Source organism: Nomascus leucogenys, chromosome 4 (assembly GCF_006542625.1).
Source record: "Nomascus leucogenys isolate Asia chromosome 4, Asia_NLE_v1, whole genome shotgun sequence".
Taxonomy (NCBI): Eukaryota; Metazoa; Chordata; class Mammalia; order Primates; family Hylobatidae; genus Nomascus; species Nomascus leucogenys.
The window spans coordinates 139,222,376-139,248,850 of NC_044384.1; the positions used below are offsets into that span (position 1 = coordinate 139,222,376).

Below are 26,475 nucleotides of genomic sequence, written 5' to 3' on the forward strand. Positions count from 1 at the left end.
ATCGGACTGTTCAACTCACCTGGCAGCCAGTCCCAGAGCCCCTGGAACTCTGGCCCAGGGCTCTCTGACCGACTCTTCCCAGATCTTCTCAGCTTAGTGGCTGAGGGCTGACATTGCCTGATCACCTCGGAAGCTGCCTAGACCATCATGGAGGCCGAGCTTTGGGTAACTCTCACAGTGGAAGGTAAGTCCGTCCCCTTCTTTATCAATACTGAGGCTACCCACTCCACATTACCTTCTTTTCAAGGGCCTGTTTCCCTTGCCTCCATAACTGTTGTGAGTATTGACGGCCAGTCTTCTAAACCCCTGAAACCTCCCCCACTCTGGTGCCAACTTGGACAACACTCTTTTATGCACCCTTTTTTAGTTATCCCCATCTGCCCAGTTCCCTTATTAGGCTGAGATATTTTAACCAAATTATCTGCTTCCCTGACTATTCCTGGACTACAGCCGCATCTCATTGCCACCCTTCTCCCCAACCCAAAGCCTCCTGCCAGTCTTCCTCTCATATCCCCCCACCTTAACCCACAAGGATGGGACATCTCTTCTCCTTCCCTGGCAACCAATCACATGCCCATTACCATCCCATTAAAACCCAATCACCCTTACCCTGCTCAATGCCAATATCCCATCCCACAGCACACTTTAAAAGGATTAAAGCTTGTTATCACTCCCCTGCTACAGCATGGGCTTCTAAAACCTATAAACTCTCCTTAAAATTCCTCCATTTTACCTGTCCAAAAACCAGGCAAGCCTTACAAGTTAGTTCAACATCTATGCCTTATCAACCAAATTGTTTTGCCTATCCACCCAATGGTGCTAAACCCATATACTCTCCTATCCTCAATACCTCTCTCCACAATCCATTATTCTGTTTTGGATCACAAACATTCTTTCTTTACTATTCCTTTGCACCCGTCATCCCAGCCTCTCTTCGCTTTCACTTGGACTGACCCTGACACCCATTAGGCTCAGCAAATTACCTGGGCTGTACTGCCACAACGCTTCACAGACAGCTCCCATTACTTCAGTCAAGCCCAAATTTCATCCTCATTTGCTACCTATCTCGGCATAATTCTCATAAAAACACACGTGCTTTCCCTGCTGATTGTGTCTGATTAATCTCCCAAACCTCAATCCCCTACAAAACAACTCCTTTCCTTCCTAGGCATGGTTAGTGCGGTCAGAATTCTTACACAAGAGCCAAGACCACACCCTGTAGCCTTTTTGTGCAAACAACTTGACCTTACTGTTTTAGCCTAGCCATCATGTCTCCGTGCAGAGGCTGCTGTTGCCCCAATACTTTTAGAGGCCCTCAAAATCACAAACTATGCTCAACTTACTCTCTACATTTCTCATGACTTCCAAAATCTATTGTCTTCCTCATACCTGATGCATATACTTTCTGCTCCCTGGCTCCTTCAGCTGTGCTCACTCTCTGTTAAGTCCCACAATTACCATTGTTCCTGGCCGGGACTTCACTCCAGCCTCCCACATTATTCCTGATACCACACCTGACCCGCATGACTGTATCTCTCTGATCCACCTGACATTCACCCCATTTCCCCATATTTCCTTCTTTCCTGTTCCTCACCCTGATCACGCTTGATTTATTGATGGCAGTTCCACCAGGCCTAATTACCACACACCAGCAAAGTCAGGCTATGCTATAGTATAAGCCACTAGCCCTCCTCTTAGAACCTCTCATTTCCTTTCCATTGTGGAAATCTATTCTCAAGGAAATAACTTCTCAGTGTTCCATTTGCTGTTCTACTACTCCTCAGGCATTATTCAGGCCCCCTCCGTTCCCTACACATCGAGCTTGAAGATTTACCACCACCCAGGACTGGCAAATAAGCTTTACTCAACATGCGCCGAGTGAGATAACTAAAATACCTCTTAGTCTAAGTAGACACTTTCACTAGATAAGTAGAGGCCTTTCCCACAGGGTCTGAGAAGGCCACCGCAGTCATTTCTTCCCTTCTGTCAGACACAATTCCTCAGTTTGGCCTTCCCACCTCTATACAGTCTGATAACAGGCCAGCCTTTATTAGTCAAATCAGCCAAGCAGTTTTTCAGGCTCTTAGTATTCAGTGAAACCTTTATATCCCTTACGGTCTTCCATCTTCAAGAAAAGTAGAACGGATTAAAGGTCTTTTAAAAACACACCTCACCAAGCTCAGCCACCAACTTAAAAAGGACTGGACAATACTTTTACCACTTTCCCTTCTCAGAATTCAGGCCTGTCCTTGGAATGCTACAAGGTAAAGCCCATTTGAGCTCCTTTTTTAGGCCCCAGTCTCATTCCAGACACCGGACCAACTTAGAATGTGCCCCAAAAAAACTTGTCATCCCTACTATTTTCTGTCAAGTCATACCCCTGTTCTCAGTTCTCAACCACTCATACATGCCCTGCTCTTGTTTACACTGCCGGTTTACACTGTTTCTCCAAACCATCACAGCTGATAACTCCTTGTGCTATCAAACCACCACTCTTAGCTCTTGAAGTAAATAAATAATCTTTGCCAGCAGGACTATGCTGAATCTCCTTAGGCACTCTCTAATCACATGTCCTAGGTCCTCCCAATTCTTAGACCTTTAATACATGTTTTTCTCCTTCTCTTATTCCATTTAGTTTTTCAATTCATACAAAACCGTATCCAGGCCATCATCAATAATTCTACATGACAAATGTTTCTTCTAACAACCCCACAATGTCACCCCTTACCACAAAATCTCCCTTCGGCTTAATCTCTCCCACTCTAAGTTCCCACGCCTCCCCTAATCCCGCTTGAAGCAGCCCTGAGAAACATCGCCCATTCTCTCTCCATACCACCCCCCAAAAATTTTTTCCGCCCCAACACTTCAACACTATTTTGTTTTATTTTTCTTATTAATATAAGAAGGCAGGAATATCAGGCCTCTGAGCCCAAGCCAAGCCATTGCATCCCCTGTGACTTGCATGTATGCATCCAGATGGCCTGAAGTAACTGAAGAATTACAAAAGAAATGAAAAGGCCCTGGCCTGCCTTAACTGATGACATTTCACCACAAAAGAAGTGTAAATGGCTGGTCCTTGCCTTAAATGATGACATTACCCTGTGAAAGTCCTTTTCCTGGCTCATCCTGGCTCAAAAACCTCCCCCACTGAGCAGCTCGTGACCCCCACTCCTGCCCGCCAGAGAACAAATCCCCTTTGACTGTAATTTTCCTTTACCTACCCAAATCCTGTAAAACGACCCCACCCTTATCTCCCTTGGCTGACTCTCTTTTTGGACTCAGCCCGCCTGCACCCAGGTGAAATAAACAGCTTTATTGCTCACACAAAGCCTGTTTGGTGGTCTCTTCACACGGACGCGCATGGAAACATCACCCCTGATTGATACATTCTTAATGACTACTATGCTTAACATTATGATTATAAAAGTAATACACTCACATTTAAAAACTCACCCATAGGGCCGGGCGCGGTGGCTCACGCTTGTAATCCCAGCAGTTTGGGAGGCCGAGGTGGGCGGATCATGAAGTCAGGAGATCGAGACCACGGTGAAACCCCGTCTCTACTAAAAATACAAAAAAATTAGCCGGGCGCCTGTAGTCCCAGCTACTCGGAGAGGCTGAGGCAGGAGAATGGCGTGAACCCAGGAGGCGGAGCTTGCAGTGAGCCGAGACTGCGCCACTGCACTCCAGCCTGGGTGACAGAGCAAGACTCCGTCTCAAAAAAAAAAAAAAAAAAAAAAAAAAAACTCACCCATAGAAGAGAGTGAATTTTTCCTACACACCTGTTCCAATCCCAGGAACCACCGATAGCGTTGTGGTTTTATACTTGCTGTCCTCTCTAGATCTCAGTACATTTGTGAGGCCTTGTTAGAGAAGGAGGTGAAATTGCTCTGAAATAGGAAAGTCAGTGTGAAATGCAGCACCTCTGTGTCCCTGGGGAAGAAGCCACCAAGGCTTAGGTAACATGAGCCTGGTTGCTCAAGGACAGCTGGGCTGACTGTTCCCGTGAAGATTACTATGGTTGCAGCTGCTTCTTTTTTCCTGGCACAGCCCAGTGTGACTCCTTCACAGCCATGTTTGTCCTGGTCATAAGGTTTGTCTGATAAAGTCCACCAGAGTATCACTTTTGTCTTTCAAAGTTACAGTTACAATCTTGCTTCAGCAAGGAAGACCATCCACCAGCACAGACATGAGGTTCTTCCTGAAAACTCAAAATGTAGCTATTATAGGATTTCAGGACATGCCAAGCTTAGGTAAAATCTAATTTAATTCATTTTTATGAGCTCAAAACAAAGCCATGTAAAAGGGGAACCATCAAGCCTGACTGAGAGACTCATGGTCTGTTTTTAATGGAATGTGAGGACCCATGCTGTGTCCCCAAACCTCTTTCGTGTAACTGGGGAGGAACTTTCAGGCTGTTTCTTTCTGGCAAAATGGTTCAGCTACCCAGGCGAGAGTGGGAAGCCTCATTCCTGTAGATCGGCTCCCAGAAAGCGAAGTCTCTCCTATTTGTGATTTTACAAAATAAAGTTTCTCAGCATTAAGACCTCAGTGTTAAGTAACAGAAGCAGTTGTATTCATTTCTATTTTTGTGGAATGGCCAGCTGCTTGGGTGTCAGGGCACGGCAGTCCCGTAGGGACCTGCACTCAGAGGGCTGTGGCCTGGTGTAACAAAGCCATCCTATCGACATTCTGAATAATTTTTTTTTTGAACCTAGGTTTTGTAAGTGCAGTCCTGTGAGACAGTGGAGCCTGTGCATGGGCAGAATGGATACACTGGGACACAAGGTGGACAGGCGCAGGCCTTGGGGCACCACGGGCACATGACTGGAGATAGCTGGTCTAGCTGCCCTTAGCACGCACATCCCTGGAGCAGCCCAGACACTTGGGGGCTGGGACAGGAGGTGGCAGGGGCAGCAGCAGCAGTGTTCTCAGCCCTGGGGTGAAAGGAGTGTCTCTGTGTGGGGGCAGCACTGACGCCTCTGTGCCTGTCCATCCCCAGAGTCACTCTTGGAGCTTCTGCACAAATATTAACCTCCTTGCCTGAGCACTGGGACGGGAACAGTAGATGCTCAGGCAGCAAACTATCAGTAAATTATTGCAAGACAAAATGTGCACACGGACATTGCAATAAAGTAGGCCAGGGAGTTAGAGTTCTTCAAAGAGTTTAGAATTCTTCAAGGGGTTATCGTGGCATCAAAAATGGAAATTAAATTTATAAAGATAATCAGGTTCAACAGAGAAGAGTGCTACTTGTATATAAACTTTTAGATGAATCAAACCTTAACAAAGAGGGCAATTTTTAAATAGGGTTTCTTCTTGTTATTAAAGATACAGAAGTGGAATGCATAAGCAGGCATTTTCAATAAGGTACAAATTATGATGCAACTTTGGGTCTGGCATAGGCCTCTGCAAATTACAGGAAATCTATGAAGAGGCGTCAACATTCCATTGGATAAGTTCACATCTAAAATTCAGTTCAAACTTACATGAAAATGGTTTGTTTAAACCATTTTAAAAGAATCCATTTTATGGTGGCTCACCCCTGGAATCCCAGCACTTTGGGAGGCCGAGGAGGGCAGATCACGTGAGGTCAGGAGTTTGAGATCAGCATTGGCAACATGGCAAAACCCCGTCTCTACTAAAAATACAAAAGTTAGCTGGGTGTGGTAGCAACATGCCTGTGATTCCAGCTACTCAGGAGGCTGAGGCAGGAGAATCGCTTGAGCCTGGGAGGCAGAGGTTCCAGTAAGCCGAGATTGCACCACTGCACTGCAGCCAGGGAAATAGAGCGAGATTCCATCTCAAAAAAACAAACAAAGAAAAACAAACAAACAGACAAAAGTTTTAAAAGAATCACTAGCTCCAGATACACTAAAATTTGTTAGTATGTCAAAATAATTCATCCTATATTGTCACAGCTTAGAAAATATTCCAGAAACATTTGCTTCAGCAGAGTCTTCCCAAAAGAAAAAATGAAGTTGCACCAGGTGTAAAGTTTGATGATCAAACAAATTAATTGACAGACCAGTGGGCCAGAAAAATTGTGTGATTCACCCACATATCCCATTAGCATGACATTATTATTTATTCTATTATAATCATGACACTCATTTTGTGGGGAGATGTGTATGACTCTGTCATTACTCCTGTGCAACTACTATCTCTATTACATTTTTAAAATCCTGGAAAATATTGGCTTGAGAAAGCGGAATATCTTCCTGCCTTTCATGGCACTTTCTTCTGCTGCTCTTTGAACAAGGCGCCCTGCATTGCCATTTTGCACTGAGCCTTGGGAATTTTGCAGCCAGCCCTGCCGTGGCCCTTTTAATACAAGTTATCTCATTTAATCCCCAGAAACAAACCTGCCAGGGGGGTATTACCCAAGTTTACAGAGGCAGGTCCTGGGGACTAGAAAGGTTAAAGGACATGTTCAAGGTCACCTGGCTACTAAGTGACAGAGATGTTATTTGAAATAAAATCCCTCTCTCTTCAAAGCCCTGTTCCTAACCTCCACCACATGGTGTCCTGATATCCTCCCCTCTTCCTCTTCCTACAACTCCAAAGCTACAGTAATGCTCTGCCTAAGGCCAGAGTCCATGGAGCTGCTGTCATTCTCTCCCATCTTCAGAGCTGATTGGTGAGTCTAGAGCCTGGCCTGGCCTTGCAGGAGGTGAGGGAATGAGCTCGCAGTTACTGCCACCTTGTGGTGCCTTGTCTATATGACCCTAAAACGCAGATCTAATCTCAGTTTCTCGCCTGCCTGAAGCCTGGGCGTGCACCTGAGACTTCTTCTCATTTCTTTACCCCTTAATGAACCTATTGAGAGTTCTCACAATTGTATGGATCCTCTCAAGGAATCAGCTTTTATTTATTTATTTTTAATGTTTTTTTGGGTCCAGTTTCTTTTTATTCACTTTTTGTTTTTCTCTTTTTTTTTCTTTTTCTTATTTACTTTGGGGTTAGTTTGTTCCCTTTTCCCTTACCGTTTCTTACAGTGGAATCTTAAATTGTCTACTTGTGAGCTTTTCTGCTCTCTATCATAATAACATTTAATTATAAATTTGTCTCCAAGAGCCACTTTAGTGGCACTTCCACAAATTTTGGTATGTTATGGCTTCATTTTCTGTCAGTTCAACATATTTTCTTACGTATCTTGTGATTTCTCCTTTCGACCATTTTGAAACATGTTCATTAATGTCCCAATATACGGAGATTTTTCCAGATGACTTTCTGTATTGATAGCTTTGTAAATTCCACTGTAGATAGACACTGCCTTTTGTATAATTTTAAACTATGTTGATTTTTTGAGACGTTTCATATGTTAGTATGAGCTCTATTGGGCAATATTTTAATGCATTCTGCTGTTATTTGGTAGCGTGTTCTATAAATCTCAAATAGGTTGTGCTGGATGATAGCGTTGTTCAAGTTGTCTCTACCTTTACTAATATTGTGTCTGCTTTAAAAAAGCTATTACAGGAAGAGAGGTCTTGAATTGTCTAATTGTAATTGTTAATTTGTCTATTTCTTTAATGTCTTGATTTTTCTTTAAGAATTTCAAAATTCTGTTATTAGGCACACACTGATTTAAAATTAATGTCTGTTCTTGGCGATGTAACCACTTTATCATTAGGAAAAATATCTCTCCGTATTACTGATAATACCCCTTGCTCTAAAATCTACCCTAATTTATGTCAATGAGCCAATGTAACCAATCATACTTTCTTTATACTAATGTTTTCATACTATATCTCTTTCCATCCTTTTATTTTTACTCTAAGTTTGTTCTTACAGTTTATATATAAAGTGGGTTTTTATAGAAAACATGTTGTTGGGTCTTGCTTTTTGCTGAACTGACAATCTCTCTCTTTAAGGAGCTTCTAGAATGTTCACAGCATGCTATTTTCATCATATGGAATCAAATTTCTAACTGGCATCTTCCCTTTCTGCCAAAAAAATTATTTTTGCATTTTGTAGTACAGACTTGGTGGTGAGGAATTCTCTTAGCTTTTATTGCTGTTACTAGAAAATGCCTTTACTTATTATTTGATTATGTGTTTACCCTTTTTTTAGAAATATACTTTTGCTGGGATGGATTTCTAAGATAACTTTTTTTTCTTTCGGCAGTTGAAGATATCACTTATGGTTTGTTCTTCTGTAAGTCGTATGTCTCCATTGAGGCTGCTTTTTGGTTTTCTTTTTGTTTTTGAGACAGAGTCTCTCTCTCTGTTGCTCAGACTGGAGTGCAGCAGGGTGATCTTGGCTCACTGCAACCTCCACCTCCTGGGTTCAAGAGACTCTCCTGCCTCAGCCTCTCGAGTAGCTAGGATTATAGGTGCGTGCCACCATGCCTGACTAATTTTTGTATTTTTTTTTTTTAGTAGAGACAGGGTTTCACCATGTTTGCCAGGCTGGTCTCAAACTCCTGACCTCATGTGATCTGCTCGCCTTGGCCTCCCAAAGTGCTGGGATTACAGGCATGAGCCACTGTGCCTACCCTCAGGCTGCTTTTAAAATTTTCTTTTTATTACTGATTTAAAATAATTTGATTATGATATGTTTCATGTGGTTTTCTTCATGTTTCATATTTCAGCTTGGATGTCTTCGTATGGTAAATTTGTGTGTTTATAGTCTCACCAAATTTGGAAAACAATAGGCCATTCCTTCCTTAGCTCGATCCTCTCTCCCCAAATTTTTTTTTATTCGAGACGGAGTCTTGCTCTGTCGACCATGCTGGAGTGCAGTGGCGTGATCTTGGCTTACTGCAACCTCTGCCTCCAGGGTTTAAGCGATTCTCCTGCGTCAGCCTCCAGAGTAGCTAGGATTATAGGTGCACACCATCACGCCCATCTAATTTTTGTATTTTTAGTAGAGATGGGGTTTCACCATTTTGGCCAGGCTGGTCTTGAACTCCTGACCTTGTGATCCACCCTCCTCAGCTTCTCAAAGTGCTGGGATTACAGACGTGAGCCACCGTGCCTGGTCATCTAAACACACATAGTTGCTAGATTGCTTGATGTTTCTGCACAGGTCACTGCTTATTATTTTCCAGCTCTTTTTTCCTCTCTTTGCATTATCTCTTCATTCATTTGTAGTAATATAAACTCAGGTTTACTGATTTTTATTTTGGAATATATGCCACAATCCAATTCATAGTATCTTTTACTCAGATGTTTATTTTTAATCTCTGGAAATTCCATTTGTTTCTTTATATCCCTCACTCATCATGAACAGTTTTTCTCTTCAAACTTGGACATATTTATAACATTTATAATAGCTCATTTATACCTTTTTTTGCTGATCCTAGTATCCTTGTCATTTCTGTATCTGTTTTTACTGAATGATTTTTCTCTTGGTTGTGACCATATTTTCCTGCATATAAGCTAATTTTTTATTGGATTCAATGTGTTATAAAGCACAAATTGTTGAGTGATGGATTTCGTTGTTTTTCTTTGAAGAATGTTAGGCTTTATTCTGTCCCACATTTAAGTTTCTTATAGATCAGTCTGGTCCTTTCAAGAATGGTTTAGGAAAAAATTTGTTAGAGTAGTTGCAGAACAATTTAATCTAGAGCCAAATAGCTAATATGTTAGTTGCCCAAGGACTCTGCAGTCTCTCCACTTTGCTGGTGGGAATGCAAACTTGTCCAGTCTTTAGTGCTCCTCAAATTGTTATCCAATCCCTTTTGGGTGTTTTTGTTTGCCTCTGGCCTTGTGAAGTCTTACCCCAAGGGTGCTCACATGAAAACACAGCCCAGGACTGAAGATTTACCATGTGGCCCTGCCCCCACCACCAAAACTTGGGGCCCTTGCTTCCTTCTAGGTACCCTCTCTCTGCTATTCTGCCCTGGAAGTGGGGGTGTCTTGTGCTTTGGGAAGTTTGATTTCAGTCTCTTCAATGCCTCAGGATTGCTGGACTTCGTTTGAGTCTTCCTCTGTGTGCTGTGGTCTGGAGCCTGCTGTTGTAGTGAGCTGGGGCAATAGAAAGTCTCACTTCATTGGTCTGTTCCACTGCTTATTATCCAATGTCTGAACACAGCTGTCACACCTCTTGACAGGTTCCCTTTTGTCTACTGTCAGAGGGAGATTCCCATAGCAGTGAGTCCATTTTGGATGGAAAGTGAGGAGCAGTCTCATCTTTTTGGGCCCTTGAGGCTTTCTTCCTAAGAGCCTTGTTGTATTGTCTTTTCTCCATACATGGAGCCATGACTGGGGTCTGGTGTCAGGTATGAAGGACCACGCACTCCATTTGCTGGAATCCTTCCGCATCAACTTTGAGAGAGCACTAGATAGTTAAACTGCAGTACCTCCAAATCATTTGAATGATTAAAGATACTTCAATCAGTAAATCATTTGAATGTACTTCAATTCAGTAAATACTTTTTGAGCAGCCTTCATGCTCAGGGCACTTTACAAGAAGTCCAGGAAGAATTAAGACAAACTCCTCGTTTTTAAGGCTTACAAAATCTAATATGGAGGTTGGCAATATGTCATGTACACAATGTAAAAACCAAGCAAGTGTTGGACATGGAGGACTCAAGTCAGAACTCTGTGGTGAACTGAACAGGCAACCTACAGAATGGGAGAAAATTTTCACAACCTACTCATCTGACAAAGGGCTAATATCCAGAACCTAAAATGAACTCAAACAAATTTACAAGAAAAAAACAAACAATCCCATCAAAAAGTGGGTGAAGGACATGAACAGACACTTCTCAAAAGAAGACATTTATGCAGCCAAAAAACACATGAAAAAATGCTCATCATCACTGGCCATCAGAGAAATGCAAATCAAAACCACAACGAGATACCACCTCACACCAGTTAGAATGGCCAACCCCATCAAAAAGTGGGTGAAGGACATGAACAGACACTTCTCAAAAGCAGACATTTATGCAGCCAAAAAACACATGAAAAAAATGCTCATCATCACTGGCCATCAGAGAAATGCAAATCAAAACCACAATGAGATACCACCTTACACCAGTTAGAATGGCCATCATTAAACAGTCAGGAAACAACAGGTGTTGGAGAGGATTGGAGAAATAGGAACACTTTTACACTGTCGGTGGGACTGTAAACTAGTTCAACCATTGTGGAAGTCAGTGTGGCGATTCCTCAGGGATCTAGAACTAGAAATACCATTTGACCCAGCCATCCCATTACTGGGTATATACCCAAAGGACTATAAATCATGCTGTTATAAAAACACATGCACACGTATGTTTATAGCAGCACTATTCACAATAGCAAAGACTTGGAACCAACCCAAATGTCCAACAACGATAGACTGGATTAAGAAAATGTGGCACATATACACCACGGAATACTATGCAGCCATAAAAAATGATGAGTTCATGTCCTTTGTAGGGACATAGATGAAACTGGAAACCATCATTCTCAGTAAACTATCGCAAGGACAAAAAACCAAACACTGCATGTTCTCACTCATAGGTGGGAATTCAACAATGGACACAGGGTGTGGAACATCACACTCCGGGGACTGTTGTGGGGTGGGGGGGGAGGGACAGCATTAGGAGATATACCTAATGCTAAATAACGAGTTAATGGGTGCAGCAAACCAACATGGCACATGGATACATATGTAACAAACCTGCACATTGTGCACATGTACCCTAAAATCTAAAGTATAATAATAATAATTAAAAAAAAGAACCCTGTGGTGAACCAGAGGAAAGACTGTAAGAATTTGGGAAATCACCAGTGTTTTTAAGACGGAGATAAAATGTGAGATGGTCCCTGAAGGACAGGTTAAAGTTTAGAGATGAAATTGGAGGAGTGAGGCAGACATGAGGTCAACCAGAGCAGAGGCGTGAGAGAAAGCAAAGTGAATATCTGAGGAAGAGTCAGTTTCCTTATTTCTCTGAAGACAAAGTTTTTGGAAGGAATTGGGATAGCCCCTGAGGGCTGCTTGAAAACCTTAGAGATAGATTTGGTGGAGAGATGCTGTTTGGGGTAGAGGGACTGAAAAGGCCCAAGACTTGGGTGACATGAAAGAAAAGGGCAGATTTCAAGAGAGTGAAGAGTCCACCTTCACTGGGGCATAACGTTCACAAAGGAGGAATAGAACCTGGTAACCCTTGGAAAATAAGGTCGGGCTCCCTTATAGATTTCTCCAGAGATTCTACTTTCTTTGAATGAAAGGTGAGTCCTTAAGATTTTCTCAGTTGCCTGTTTGGAAACAACTACCAAAATAACCAGATTTAAAAAAAAAAATCAAGCTCCTAATTTTTTTTTGAAAAAAATTTAACTTGATTTTGCTTTTATAAACTTTAAGAAGGCGTTTCCACACTTTACAACACTCTCGTCATGTTTCAGGGTTTTTATTTCTTTCTTCGGCAGCATTTTCGGCCACGCGTCGAACACTTGCCAATCTGTTCCTCCTTTGGAAGGCAGCTGAGCACAGCACACCGGCCGCCTCTGACTCTGCAATAATATTTCTGTAATGTGTTTATGATTCCTCCATGACCTGCAATGACAAAATAGCACACAGGGAAAGGTTTTAGGAAGCCTTTTGGTACACGCACAAGGCTTCTGGAATTCCTCATATAACTCATCTGTTGCTTTTCTTGTATTCTTTTGTTTCTTTTTCCTTTTTCTATAAAACCGGGAGGAAAATAAAGGTATAACTAAACAACCCATAGACAATGTTTCTAAGGCTGTAGCTCAGCTGTGGACCCACAATGGCACCGGGGAAGTGGCATGACCCTGTGACTGCCGCAGAAACAGTGGAGGTGCTGAGGCTGTGGTGTCCTCAGAGGTAGCCCAAACACTCCACCTCCAACCACTGCACTTAGCAAAACAGGAGCCTGTGCTTCTTTTCTCAGAGTAAATCAATCTTTCTTGCTGTATTAAAATTTTATGTCTGATTCATGGCTCATCAGCAGGTATAACAATCTTCCCTTGAAGAAGTGGGGAAAGAGATAGCTTTGGGGAGCTATTTCGTTTCTTAATGATTCTTTCTTTTTTTTTTTTGAAATATACTCTCACCCTGTCGCCCAGGCTGGAGTTCAGTGGCACGATCTCGGCTTACTGCAACCTCCGCCTGCCAGGTTCAAGCTATTCTCTGCCTCAGCCTCCTGAGTAGCTGGGATTACTGGTGCCCGCCACCGTGCCCAGCTAATTTTTGTATTTTTAGTAGAGACGGGGTTTCACCATCTTGGCCAGGCTGGTCTTGAACTCCTGACCTCGTGATCCACCCACCTCAGCCTCCCAAAGTGTTGCGATTACAGGCGTGAGCCACCGCCCCTGGCCTCTTAATGATTCTTGTCTGAAAAAAAAAAAAATGGTGATGCCTATTTCCCATACAACAAAACTGCTTGGCCTAAAGCACTCTGAAGGATGGAGAAATACTGACTCTGAATTATATATTCTCAGTTAGCTCAATCCTTAGATTTCCCAGCCCATCTTACCTGGAACAGGCACCAAAAACAGGAAGAGCAAAGCAAACAGAAGATAATGGATCCTCATAGCTGCCAGGCTTCACCCCAAGCTGAGACTGGATGGAAAGGTGTGCTTGGTCACTTTATAAAGGTTCCAGCCATGGCTGCAATTCTTGTCATGTTACAGTGATGACACTATGACATGTTTCCTGATGCATCATAGCAATGCCTGTCACCATGCAAAACACACCCACTCACTCAGTTAATTAGGAACCCAGTGGTGAGGCAGAGCTCCCTATGAATGTGTGGCTGTCCGGGTACTCTCTGGGCTCCAGGGGCTTGTCTGGGTGTAGGTCAGATTGGACTGTGGGTTCAGATAGGGCTGGCATGCGCAAGAATGTCCCCTTGGGGGAATAGTCTCAGGGCATGAGGCTGGGGGCTGACTTGTCCGTACTTTGCTACTTTGGAGCTTTTTTCCTCTTCCTAAAATGCTGGGAGAGTCTAAGACCCTCCTGGGGACCAAATAAATCCAGCCCTGGACATATTCAATATCTGGCAATAGGACTGGCTTTTTGGTAGTGAGGTAAGGGAGGAAAATGGGCTACATTCAAGGTTAGCTGACTGCCGCCTGGCCCTTGGCCTAGGATGGAGTGCTATAATTTGAGTGAAATGTGTCATTCTTTCATTTTTTTTTTTTTTTGAGAGACAGAGTCTCACTTTGTTGTGCAGGCTGGAGTGCAGTGGCATGATTACAGCTCACAGCAGCTTGAGCTGTCAGGCTCAAGAGGTCCTCCCACTTCAGCCCCCTGAGTAGCTGGGACTACAAATGCATGCCTCCACACATGGCTAAATTTTAAATTTTCTGTAGAAAATAAAGTGGGGTCTCGCTATGCTGCCCAGACTGGTTTTGAGCCCAGATGTGAACTCCTGGGCTCAAGTAATCCTCCTGCTTCAGCCTCCTAAATTGCTGGGATTACTGGTATGAGCCACTGTGTGTGGCCCATGTCAGATTTTTCATCATTGTCTAAAACCTACCAAATTTATGAGTAAAGAAGGTGTTTAATTTTACTTCATCAGAGAAAGAGGATGCTGGGATGATAGATTTAATAGACTGGCATCTCCTTCTAGTCAATGACTGTCCCTGTGCAAGAGAGGGGCTTCAGACTAGACATTTAAGACCTCAAGTTACTCTTGACTCAGGAGGATTCAAGGCAGTCCAGGGGCCAGATAATTTCCCCTGGATATAGATTCAATGTTTAGAGGGAAAAATGCTAAAAAAGAAAAAAAAAGGTATTAAACATAAATGTTGACGAATCCAGTGGATGGGTTGTATTTGGTTGACTACCAATTGGGAGCTAAGTAAGTCAATGACAATTCAATTGGGTGCTGAAGTCACCGTGATGTCTCCCAGCTGCTGCTTCATGTGAATGCGATTATAACGGATCCACTAAGGATCAAGGGTGTGTTAGTTCTGGGAGTGTGTATTCAGAATTTGGGTGCACCACACCTGTCAGATTCAGTAAGCAAACTCTGAACACATACTATAGGGACAAGTATCATGTTTTCAGTGTAGGCGAGGGTGGAGTGGATGAGATACCAAGAGGGACCAGTCTTGGTTCTTTCTCTCCAGAAGCTCCATGTAGGGCCAGGTAGATGCGCAGACAGTCAAATGATAAATTTAGGATGGATTCTAATGGGAGTCATAGGAAGAGTTCAAGCACAGGGCTGCAGAAATGTAGAAGAAAGATAACTCATCATAACTCAAAGATAACTCTTTGAGCCAAGAGTGGAGCTCAATCAGCAGATTTAAGACTTTAGATATGTAGATGCTTCTTTTTAAAATCTAACCTTCCTCTTAAGTTCATGATTGGAGACAAAGCAATTGGAGATATTTATAAATGGGGGAAGGAGGTGATTGTGGGTGGGATGGGTGCTGACTTCACAGTCTTACTATGTCAGAGATAACAATGGCATTGGGTGTTGTAGAGGATTAGCACCAGCTCTCAGCCTGGGGTGCAGACAGTCAGACGCTGGAGATGACTTGCTTTTCCACACGGACAATAGACTTCCACAGGTGAACCCCTGGTCTAACCTGTTCCTTCACAGACTGGGAGGCATTTTTATGGCAACACCACTGTTTCATAAAGGTTCCTTGGGGAGGAAAAAGTGCCACTTTTTCTTGTCAACTAATTTGGGAGCTGGGAATTGGAGACTGGGCTTTGACAATCAGCCTTTTCAAGTTTGGACATACTCCTCACACACAAAATCAGTTTTGAGGGGGACTTATACGTTTTAAGAAAATTATAAAAGTAATGCATTTTTATGGTAAAATTTCAAACAATAGAAGAGAGAGACTGTAATTTAATTCTCTACCCCAGGGAGCCTCTGATAACTGTGAATTGCCCTCTTTTTGACTTATTATAATCCTTTTTATGTTATAAATACTTTTAGCCCCTCAAATGATAACAAGTACACATGTACTGTCTAATAGTTGGGTGAATAGATTCATGTGTCTGAAGCCTTACAACACTAACGAGAGCCGGGTCTTGTCGCTCCCTGCCCCTTGGCTCTGAGTCACAGTGCTTGGAACTGCAGATCCTGCAAGTTTTTGTACCTATGTGCTTGGTTTCCTTGTAGCTCTCACAGTCAGCATTTCTACAATTTTGATTAGGTTGAACGAGGAAGAGAAACTTTAGTTATTTATCACCTTTGTTCATGTCAAACTTTCCTTTAATTCTTATTTTTTAAATCTTGTTCTTAAAATGTGGAGCAGAGATGTGATTGGTCCAAGTTTTTGGCTTAAGGGCAGAGCTATGTGGAAGACAAACACCAGGTCTGAGGCGAGGCGTCACTGAGCTATCACTCAGCCCTACCATGTATGGCATGGGTTTACCCGAATAAATTACCTAAGCTCTGTGAGCATCTGTAACTCAGCAACAAAGCACAGAGAGCAGTACCTTTCCTGTTTAGGTCACAGTGAAAGCCCTATGAGTTAATGGTGTGAAATTGACTTGTACATTGCAAATTACCATGTGACCCATGTATCACTCAAGTATCACCCACGTGACCCTCGGTTAACAATATCAAGACTCTGGCAAGGGCTCGCAGCATGGGAATCTAGCGAGCATGGGCTCGCTGCATGGGCTCGCAGCATATGGAATCTGGCATGGGCTCAGAGCATGGGACTCTGGCATGGGCTCGCAGCATGGGAATTTATTCACCCAACTATTATTATAATCAACTCTTCTTCATCTTGACATAGTCTGAGATGAAGGTTGGCTCAGTCATTCTCCTTTGCAGCCATTAATTCTGTCACAACCACCATTATATAAGTTATACAAATAAAGGCAGACATTTTCCCAATTTTATAGATGAAGACACTGAGGCTCAGAGAGGTTGAATGACATGCTGTAGTGAATAACAGCATTGTGACCTGAAGGCAGCATGGCCAGTCATTCCTCTGCCTGCTCTCAGAGCCATTCCTTGCCTGCTGGTGGTCTACACTCATGTGTAGTGGTCTATACTTAGGTGTGTACCCTTTTCCATCACCCCATTTTCCCTAAACTCATTGCATCCTAGCATCTCAAGAAATCTGTCCAAACTACTCTTCCTAAGCTCAGCCAAGCCTTTTACATCCCCAGCTCAATGAGTTTTTTGTCTGTAATCTTCCAACCTGACCATTGTACAATATGTGCCTTGTAAGGCCACTTTCAGAAACCTATCCCTCCATTTCAATTCATCGTCCAGAGAACTTCATGGACATCTGCTCTGTATTAGGGTCTTAGGACCTGGTGCTGTGCAGGAAAGAAAGATAAACAATATTGACTCTCCAGGCTCTGAATTTTCACTATTTCCCAGTCTAATGGAAAAAGATACAAGCTGACAGTAACACGATATAACAGACATCTGCTTTCCATTTTCTCCTCCTATCCTTCCCCTTACCGCCTTTGATTCATTATGGAACTTTTCTTCCTTCTCCTGTACTTGAAGTCCCCAAAAGGGAGCATCTTCAAGAATTTAACATTTTCATGGCAATCATAATGATGATGATCATAACGATCCTCCTCCTCACAATCATCGTCACGTCATCGTAACAGATTTATTGAGCACATATTATATTCTAGACACTGTGCTAAGCAATTTACTTGCATTTATTTCATTTGAATCATGCAGTAATTTAATAATGTTGATACACTTATCTGCATTTCACAAATGGGGAAAGGCCAGTTGATGCTCCCATGCTCCCAACTGTATTCCAGATGCTTACTCGTGGGCCTCTGCTGGCTTCATACGATCCTTGGGATGTGGTTATCTACGTCTGCATACAGCTACCTTCCATCTTCATCTCTAGTCTGGACCATTTCCCCAATGTTCTCAACCAATCTTTACGTTACTTGAAGATCTTTACCATCTTGATAACATTAATACATGGTACCTCTTCTATTTTTCTGTACATATCAACTTCACTCTCCAAATTGCTTGGTGATAAGAGTCTGGAAACTAGATTCTTTCTGATTCTTCTTTTTTTTTTGAGACAGAATCTCACCCTGTCTCCCAGGCTGGAGTGAAGCAGCACAATTTTGGGTCACTGCAACCTTCACCTCCCGGGTTCAAGCTATTCTCCCACCTCAGCCTCCCGAATAGCTGGGACTATAAGTTTGTGCCATCATGCCCAGCTAATTTTTGTATTTTTGGTAGAGACAGGGTTTCACCATGTTGGCCAGGCTGGTCTTGAACTCCTGACCTCCATGGATCTGCGCTCCTCGGGCTCCCAAAGTGCTGGGTTTACAGGCATGAGTCACCGTGCCTGGCCAGGCATCAGCCAATTCTTTCTGCAAAGTGGTTTGCATAATTTCAGGGACCAACCCAAATACCAGTTCCTCATGATCCCAATCACCCCACTTGAAAGTTATCCCTCCCTCCTCTGCAGATCTGCAGAGCACATTTTGCATGACACATGGAGCATCTACCAAGTTCCATAATGAATGGCATATACTGTTTGTGAACATTTCTTATTATCTTTAATAGATGGTATCTTTTCATTTATGCCCTTACGTTAATGAGAAAGTACATACTCAAGTCCTATTTTGCTTTCACCCTTTAGATAATAAGAATTATTTTCAAATCCTAGAGTAACTCCTAGGGTGCTCAGGATGAATATCACAAAGAAGAAATACTTCCAGAAGAGCAAAGAAATAGGGAAAGAACACTAGCAGCTAATGCAAACACAACAAATGATTTACAACATGAGAACAATCTGAACACACTTATGGTTTAACAAAACATAAATAAATTTGTGAGATACTGAGTGTGGCAGGCAGCCACTGCAATCATCCCCAGTAACCCTTGCCTTTAGGGAATGCTGGTATTGTGCTTTGGTGCAGATATGATATGGAGGGTGGAGCAGAGGCTTACGAGACTGAAGTCCAGAAGACCAAGAGCTGAACTCAGGGCTGCTGTGTTTCGGATGCCAGTGGGAGGAAGAGGCAGACCTGAGTGCCAGAGCCATCTAGAAGAAGCAATCAAGAGTTAATACAATGGTTGAGTATGAGAGATGGAATTCAGAGAGGAGGCAGGCTAGGGATACTGTTCAGGGGACAGGGTAGGTGGCGGTCCCATTAATTAGAATTAAAGTGGTGATGCCAGCAGGCACTGAGGGAGACATGCTATGGAGAGAGCCAGGCTTAACATATGGCATATTTTTTAAACAGGCTCAAACTAGTTTAGGAATTTATAGGCTTAGCAGTGATGTGGGGTTGCATGCCTTTCCCAGAGTTTCTAAAATCATGCCTGACAAGATGGGGGCTGACTCTCCTAATTCCTACAGCCTCACCTTCTGTTTACACTGTGATACTCCAACTGGGTTCTTTCTGTTTAATCACAGCCCTGGCCCAGTGAAAACACACCCTATACTACCTCTGGCCACCAGCCTACAGAGTTCTGCTGGCTGCTTCCTCAGGGAGGACTTTTAGGGGATAGGTGGCTCTTACAAAACAATCATGAGTTCAACTCCTCAATGAGCTGGCAGCCGAGGTGGGGAAGTGATGCATCCAAGGCAAAAGGTGTGACCCAGGGGATTTTTTGTTAAAACAGGTCATCTGCCACTATCCTTTATTCAGAATTGGTAATTGAAATGAGCCTATTGACTGATGTGGTAATATGCCATGGATGACTATTAAATGATTTGCACATGGTGGCTAGTATCTATGGAGCTGTTATTACATACCTGGCACGGCAGTTGGTGCTTTAATGCGTTTCTCTGATAAAAAAAGGCATAAAGTAGGTATTGGAATTTTTTCTTAAGGATAAGGAGGAGGCACATTGGCTCACACCTGTAATCCTAGCACTTTGGGAGGTCAAGGTGGGTGGATCACCTGAGGTCAGGAGTTTGAGACCAACCTGGCCAACATGGTGAAACCTTGTCTACTGAAAATACAAAAATTAGCTAGAAGTGGTGGTGGGCACCTGTAATCTAAGCTACTTGGGAGGCTGAGGCCAAAAAGTTGCTTGAACCTGGGAGGTGGAGGTTGCAGCGAGTGGAGATCACGCCATTGCACTCCAGCCTGGGTGACAGCAAAACTCTGTCTCAAAAAAAAAAAAAAAGATTAGGAAACTAAAGCTAAGACAAATGAAATAAATTTCTAAAATTTGAAGCCCACGACCATTAGGCTCACAGATTATGCTAACTACTTGCTTTATTATTCAGGTTATTGTAGTTATATTTTATATCCATGTTTCTGTCAAAGGTTTTCGGTGTAGGGTTTCCCAATGGAAAGGTAAATGATTATATGTGGTGGAGAATAAATGTAAGAGGGCTTGGGGAATGGAAGCCACACCTCTCCCACTTGGCCCAGACCACAGGGCTACTCCTGTTTTGAGAATTTCCAGCTAACTGCCTTATAAAATTACATAGCATGGTATTTATGGTGCTAGGGCACCAAGAAAAATTCAATAAAATGATGAGTTTGACATTTCTGACTCAATCTCATCTTCCATATTTTTCAAGAGGTTTTATGATTGTGTATATTAGAGGCCAGCAAACCTTTTCTGTAAAGGGCTAGACAGTAAATATTTCTAGGCATTGCTGGCCATGTGGTTTCTGTTGCAGCTACTTAAGTCTGCAGGTGTACTACAGAAGCAGTCACAAACAATACATAAACAAATGGCCATGGCTTTGTTTTCTGACCCCTGGCATAAATTTGTGAGACACTGAAAGTGGCAGGCAGCCTCTATGATGGCTGCCAGGGATCCCTGTCTTTGTGAAATGCTGTTATTCATGCTCTGGTGTAAGCCACTCCTTTTGATTATGAGCTGACCTCGTTCACTCATTTCTAATAAATAGATTACAAGTCTGTGAAGCAATAGGTTATAATCTAATCTCAGAAGTCATGAGAGTAAGCTATAAAACGGCTGTGGGTTCAGTTTTGGATGACTTCTCACTCTTCTTGCTCTGATGGAAGCCACCTGCCATGTTTTGAGTTGCCCTATGGAGAGACCTACAAGGCAATGAACTGAGAGGGTTCTCTGGCTAACACCTAGGGAGGCACTAAGGCTCTTCATATACCAGCCCACATGGAACTAACTCTCTCCAATAACCATGTGAGTGAGTTTAAGGAAGTAGATCCCTTCCTGTGTAGGCTTCAGAGAAATCTGCAGCCCTGGCTGACAGCTTAACTGCAACTTCATGACTGAGCTTGATCTAGAAGCACCCAGCTGGGCCATGCCTGGTTTCTACAATCCACGGAATGTGTGAGATAAAAATGTTTCTTGTTTTCATCCACTAAGTTTTGTGATAATTTGTTATGTAGCAATGGATAACTATTGTTAGTGTATAGTGCAAAGAATGGAAGAAATTTAGAGACCTGTGTTTCGGCCCCAGTTTTTTTTTTACAAATTTACTATGTAAATTTAGGCTAACTGTTGACCAAATCTAGCCCTTCCATTTTTTTATTCTTCCTACAAAAGGGAAAGGAATCATGGATTTCTGAAGTCATTACAGGTCTAAGTCTTCATGGTTGATTGAATTGAGTCAAGCTGATTCCTGCCTCTAAACCAGAGTCTTGAATTGGAAACCCATAAGTAAAATATAGTCGATCGAAGTATTTTGATACTAGGCATCAACATTTAAAAAACTAAAAATTTTATATAAAAATCCAGTTTTCTGACTTCTCCAGAAAAATTCAATGATTAAACCACCAGGGCTCACATTTCTACATGTAACACTAAGATTTATCCAAAAATCTCTTGTCCCGTTACATCACAGGTCCCCAACCTCTGGGCCATGGACCAGTACCACTCCCTGGACTGTTAGGAACTGTGCCACACAGCATGAGGTGGGTGACAGGCAAGTGAGTGAAGCTTCATCTGTATTTACAGTTGCTCCTCATCACTCACATTACCACCTGAGCCCTACCTCCTGTCAGATAAGTGGCGGCATTAGATTCTCATAGGAGCACGAACCCTATTGTGAACTGTGCATGCCAGAGATCCAGGTTGCATGTTTCTTATAAGAACCTAATGCCTGATGATCTGTCACTCTCTCCTATCACCCCCAGATAGAGCTCTTTAGTTGCAGGAAAACAAGCTCAGGGCTCCCACTGATTCTACACTATGATGAGTTGTATAATTATTTCACTGTATGTTACAATGTAATAATAGAAATATAGTGCACAATAAATGTAATGCACTTGAATCATTCCAAAACCATCTCCCCACCTTGGTCCATGGAAAAATTATCTTCTACAAAGCTAGTCCCTGGTGCCAAAAAGGTTGGGGACAGCTTCTGTACATAGAATATGAGTGTTCCAATGCACTGCAGTACCCAATTCCTTACTATCTCTCACTGGCCTGGCTCTGATGGACTTTGGGGAACCACTTGAATGATGCTTGATTTTATTTTGAGATCTTCCCTAAAACAGAGAAATTATGTTCTTTTACCATCTGGTTGTATCTTGGGTCCAGGACACTGGCCAATTTTTAGTTCAATATGGCCTACGTGAACTTCTGTGATGTCATAACATCTAGATCCACAAGTCCCGCTGACACAAATTTCAGGGAAATCCCAGATCAGAGCCACATATTCTTATGTTAGAACATTAAAGCTCTTATGTTCTTCTCTCTCTTCCTCACATCTAGAATACATCTCATGCCTCCATCTTTACAGAAAAAGACACACACTTCTACATACACACACACATTTCTAGTTTCACTCCATTGTGGTTGGTAAAACATACTTCATATGATGTTAATCTTCTTAAATTTATTAACTTGTTTTGTGGCCTCACGTGTTATCTACTCTGGAGAATATTCTACGTGCCCTTGAGAAGAATGTGTATTCTGCTGTTGAACAGAATGTTCAGTATATGTGTGTCAGGTCCATTTGGTCTTTAGTGTTGTTCAAGTCCACTGTTTCTTTGTTGTGTTTCTTTCTAGACGACCTATCCAATGTTGAAAGTGGTGTATTGAAGTCTCTGCTATTACTGAATTGCTGTTACTCCTTTCAGTTCTGTAAATCTTTGCTTTATATATTTATAATTGTTTTATTTTCTTGATGAATTGACCACTTTAACATTATATAATAACTTTATTTGTCTCTTGTCACAGTTTTTGGCTTAAAGTCTCCTTTATCTGATATAGGAACAGCCACTCTTGCTCTTTTTGGTTACCATTTGCATGGAATATTTTTCCAATCCCTTCACTTTCAGCCTGTGTGAGGCCTTCTAGCTAAAGTGAGTCTTTTGTAGACAGCATATAGTTGGATCTGGCTTTTTTATACATTCAACCACTTTACATGTTTTGATTAGAAAATTTAATCCATTTACATTCAAAGTGATAGGTAATGACTTACTATTGTCAAGTTGTTAATTGTTTTTCTTTAGTGTTTGTAGTTCCTTTGCTCATAAAATCAATATACTATTTTTTTCTCTTTCTAAACTTCAGATCTCAGAGTATATTTAAGAATATCACATCTTTGAGCAGTTGCTCATTAATTCAATCTCAAAACTGGGCATCTTCTTTAAGTCAAGCTATGAGTTCCTCATGCCATTCTGTGCAATGGCAAACTAAAAATGTGTTTTAGTTTTTCTCGAAAACAAATTGAAATCTCTTTAACTAGTTTTTGGAGATGGAAGATTATAGGAGTGGAAATCAGTACCCTCTTCTTCTCTATCCATCTCTCATACAAGCATGTGCACAGAGGTGGTTTTTGGCGTTTCTCCATTTTCTGGGGACAGCCTCTTTGAAAAGGAAGGCTTTTTCTCCATTTTTATTTCCATAAATGCTACTCAGCCAAATAAATGAGATAGCTGTTTATTTCCCTACCCTGCATTGTTTGTTCTTTTTTCAAGGTTCCAACTTCTTCTTACCTTCTTTTGCTTTTTTCCAGGAAGAAAATAATATTTCATTTGATCCTAACTTGAAGAATCCAGGCTCAACACCTCCTGAGATACAAAAAGAGGGTGACAGTTTGCCTTAATGATCCAAGAAGGCATGAGGTGGAGCAGGAAAGAAATCAAATGCTACATTGGTGAACAATGAGATCCTAGCTCTTGGGGAAGTGAGAAGCATCTCAGTAATCAGGGAGATATTTCTTTCTTCACTTGGGGTTGAGACTGCACAGTCCTCAGAACTTAATATTTGTCCTGGGGAGTTGTACAGATGCTCTATCTAACAGGTTCATGAGCTAAGAAATAAGCTTGTCTGCGCTCACCCTGGTGGGCATGCATGGAGACAGCCTGAGGGTTGGACCAGAACCCAGTAGACAAGGCATTTTGGAGAGCTCAGCCCCTCAGGCTTAATGTTCTCTGGAGCTTGGGTGTCACTTGATACCCATGATATTCCTGCTGCTGTTCTCGGTGACTGCTCCAGCCTGTTTAAGTGAAGGGAAAGAGGTGCTGGAACAATAAACTGGTGTCCTCACTGCTGGCAGGTGGGAGGGAGGTAGTGAAGGAGAGCAGTGAAGCAAGACTGCACTCCCGAGCAGTGAAGGAGAGAAGGAGGGTGAATGAAGGAGGAGGACAACTTGGGGTCAAGAGACTGAGGCTGGAACATTTAAGAGCCCACTGGCCTTTTAAAGGATCTAAGCAAAGAAACTTCCCTTTTTGGATCTGGGAAAAGCATAAATTTTCCAGACTTTAATTTGTTGCCCTTCTTTGATGAAATCTCCAGAAACTTTGGTAAGATATTCTGTTTGTTCTGCATAGGTCTCGTACAAAAGTGTGAGGGACTTTGAGGGAACTTGTGGTCAGGGCAGGGTCACTGTGGTCCACTGCAACCCTCCTGTGTGCTCCTGGAGAGAAGGCATCACCTTTTACATGGAGGTGACCACAGCAGAAGACCATGACTCCCAGCAGGGCCTTGGTTATGGGCAATGCTCACAACACATAGGAGGACCCAGAAACATTTTGTTCAGGAAGAACCACAACTGTGCTTCAAGCAATGGTGCTGAGCTCTGGACGCAGAATGAGCACAATGAGGTATCTTAATAAAAACAGCTAAAGATCCACCCCAGACAAGGAAGTCAGGTCACTGCAGGAGGTGCCTTAGCGTAATATTTAACTTTCAAAAGAAGCCGAGATGGGGATGAGAACCACAGGATTAGAGGAAGATGACTCCTTAAGGATGAGGACACTCATCTGGCTGAGAGACACAACCTGGCCCATAGCTGATACTGTCTGCACCTCATGCTCCTCCCTGTAACAACAACTTAGTGACAATGGTAAACTCAAATGTGAAGCTTTTCCAGTTCCTTTGGTTTTGCTCACCTGTGATGTGTACCACACCTAGCACCAAATATCGCAGCTGAATATTCAGTCCTATGAGTCACCGTGACTCTCTGCCATCAGCTGGTCAGGCAGACGTGAATTCCAGGAAGCCCAAGGCTGGTGCATCCCCTTGCCGGGAACGGACCTAGACCCTGCCCTGTCTTGTGGTGTGAATGTGCATTCCTGGTGCTGAGATTGCCCAGCCACCTTTACTCCCAGTCATACTAGAGTCTGCCAGGCATTCCTAACTTGGAGGAAGACACGTGAGTCTTGTGGGAGGAATTGGATAGATAGACACCCCCCTTTAGAGGAAGAAGGATGGAGAAGCACAATGATGCCAAAATGCTGCCTTACAAGGCTTCTTCAGCTGTAGCAACTTTCTCCACTTCCAGGCACTACCACATGCCTGGTCAATCCTACAGAGAGGCTGAGAGCCTCTTTGTCACCTGGTCCCCCTGTTGCTGCCCCTCTACCCGGCCTTGCAGCTGATGCTTCCCTCCATGGGTTCCCCCACCCAGGATCTAGGTGCTGAGTCAACTGGGAGGCAGGGAGGGAGGACAGAGTCCCTTAGACTCTCCCCACATTCTGGTGCGGCTGACCTGTCACTTTTCCAGGTGCCAGACACTGGGCTAGTCCTTAACTTTCTTCCTTCATTTCTTCCTTCCTTCCTCCCACTTTCATTCCTCCCTCCATTTCCTCCTTCTTTCCACAAACATAGGCATTGAGCTAAATATTCAGGAAAATAAATGGTGCACAGCTCACAGGCTCTGGGTGATGCAGGAGTCTGTAGAGGACAGCAGACAAGAAGGCAGTTGCATGGTGACAGACTCCAGCTCCAGGTGGGCCCAGCAGTGGAGGAGTCACAGGACGGGCAGCCAGCCACATTCGGACCTGAGCGTCAGCTTCACAGAGAAAGTGTAGCCAGAGCTGTGACCTAAAGGGTGAATAGGGGAAAATGTGAGCAACACCCTAGGTGTAGGAACCAGAGGGTACAAAACTGGAAAATAAAAAAGCATGTGAGTTCAGGAATTTAAAATACCTTGGAGCCGGAAGTGGTGGCTCAACACCTAAAAAAACTAGCGGTGTGCAAGGGTGCATGCCTGTGGTCCCAGGTATTTGGGAGGCTAAGGTGGGAGGATCACTTGAGCCCAGGAGGTAGAGTCTGCAATGAGTGGTAATAGTGCCACTGCACACCAGCCTGGGCAACAGAGTAAGACCCTGTTTCAAAAAACAACAACAAAAAAATACTTTGGGCTGGTTGGAGATGAACAACGTAGCGGTTCTGGCTGGGGAGTTTAGCAGGGGCTTCTG

The 26,475-nt window shown here is 43.0% G+C and overlaps 1 protein-coding gene and 1 long non-coding RNA gene across 6 annotated transcripts; both read right to left on the minus strand.

Moving 5' to 3' along the window:
- Nucleotides 1-12,248: 12,248 nt before the first annotated feature.
- Nucleotides 12,249-19,953, minus strand: LOC100596700 (beta-defensin 103). 5 transcript variants are annotated; one of them, XM_030812366.1, is made up of 3 exons: nt 19,629-19,781; nt 18,818-18,911; nt 12,249-12,489 (listed from the first exon to the last, which is right to left on the minus strand). In XM_030812366.1, exons 1-3 carry the CDS (start codon nt 19,722-19,724, stop codon nt 12,344-12,346), a joined length of 336 nt encoding a protein of 111 aa, XP_030668226.1. In that variant the 5' UTR covers nt 19,725-19,781; the 3' UTR covers nt 12,249-12,343. The 5 variants fall into 5 exon arrangements, 2 of the variants coding, with proteins under 2 accessions (XP_030668226.1, XP_003256736.1); XR_004029822.1 differs by lacking the exon at nt 12,249-12,489 and adding an exon at nt 19,916-19,953 and having other exon boundaries at nt 18,159-18,911; nt 19,629-19,661; XR_004029823.1 differs by lacking the exon at nt 12,249-12,489 and adding an exon at nt 19,868-19,908 and having other exon boundaries at nt 18,159-18,911; nt 19,629-19,661.
- Nucleotides 19,949-26,304, minus strand: LOC115834830. The gene is made up of 4 exons (XR_004029825.1): nt 26,204-26,304; nt 25,927-26,098; nt 23,767-23,841; nt 19,949-19,983 (listed from the first exon to the last, which is right to left on the minus strand). It is a non-coding gene; the product is annotated as an uncharacterized LOC115834830 (long non-coding RNA).
- Nucleotides 26,305-26,475: the final 171 nt, after the last annotated feature.

Excerpts from the sequence above, each read along its gene's own strand:
- LOC100596700 (XM_030812366.1), bottom strand. The coding sequence starts at position 19,724 with ATGTGCCTCCTCCTTATCCTTAAGAAAAAATTCCAATACCTACTTTAT. Across the intron at positions 18,912-19,628 it reads AGCACCAACTGCCGTGCCAG|ATGGCTCTGGCACTCAGGTC; the intron begins GTATGTAATAAC and ends TGCTTCTTCTAG. Across the intron at positions 12,490-18,817 it reads GTCTTCTGGACTTCAGTCTC|GTCATGGAGGAATCATAAAC; the intron begins GTAAGCCTCTGC and ends TTGTCATTGCAG.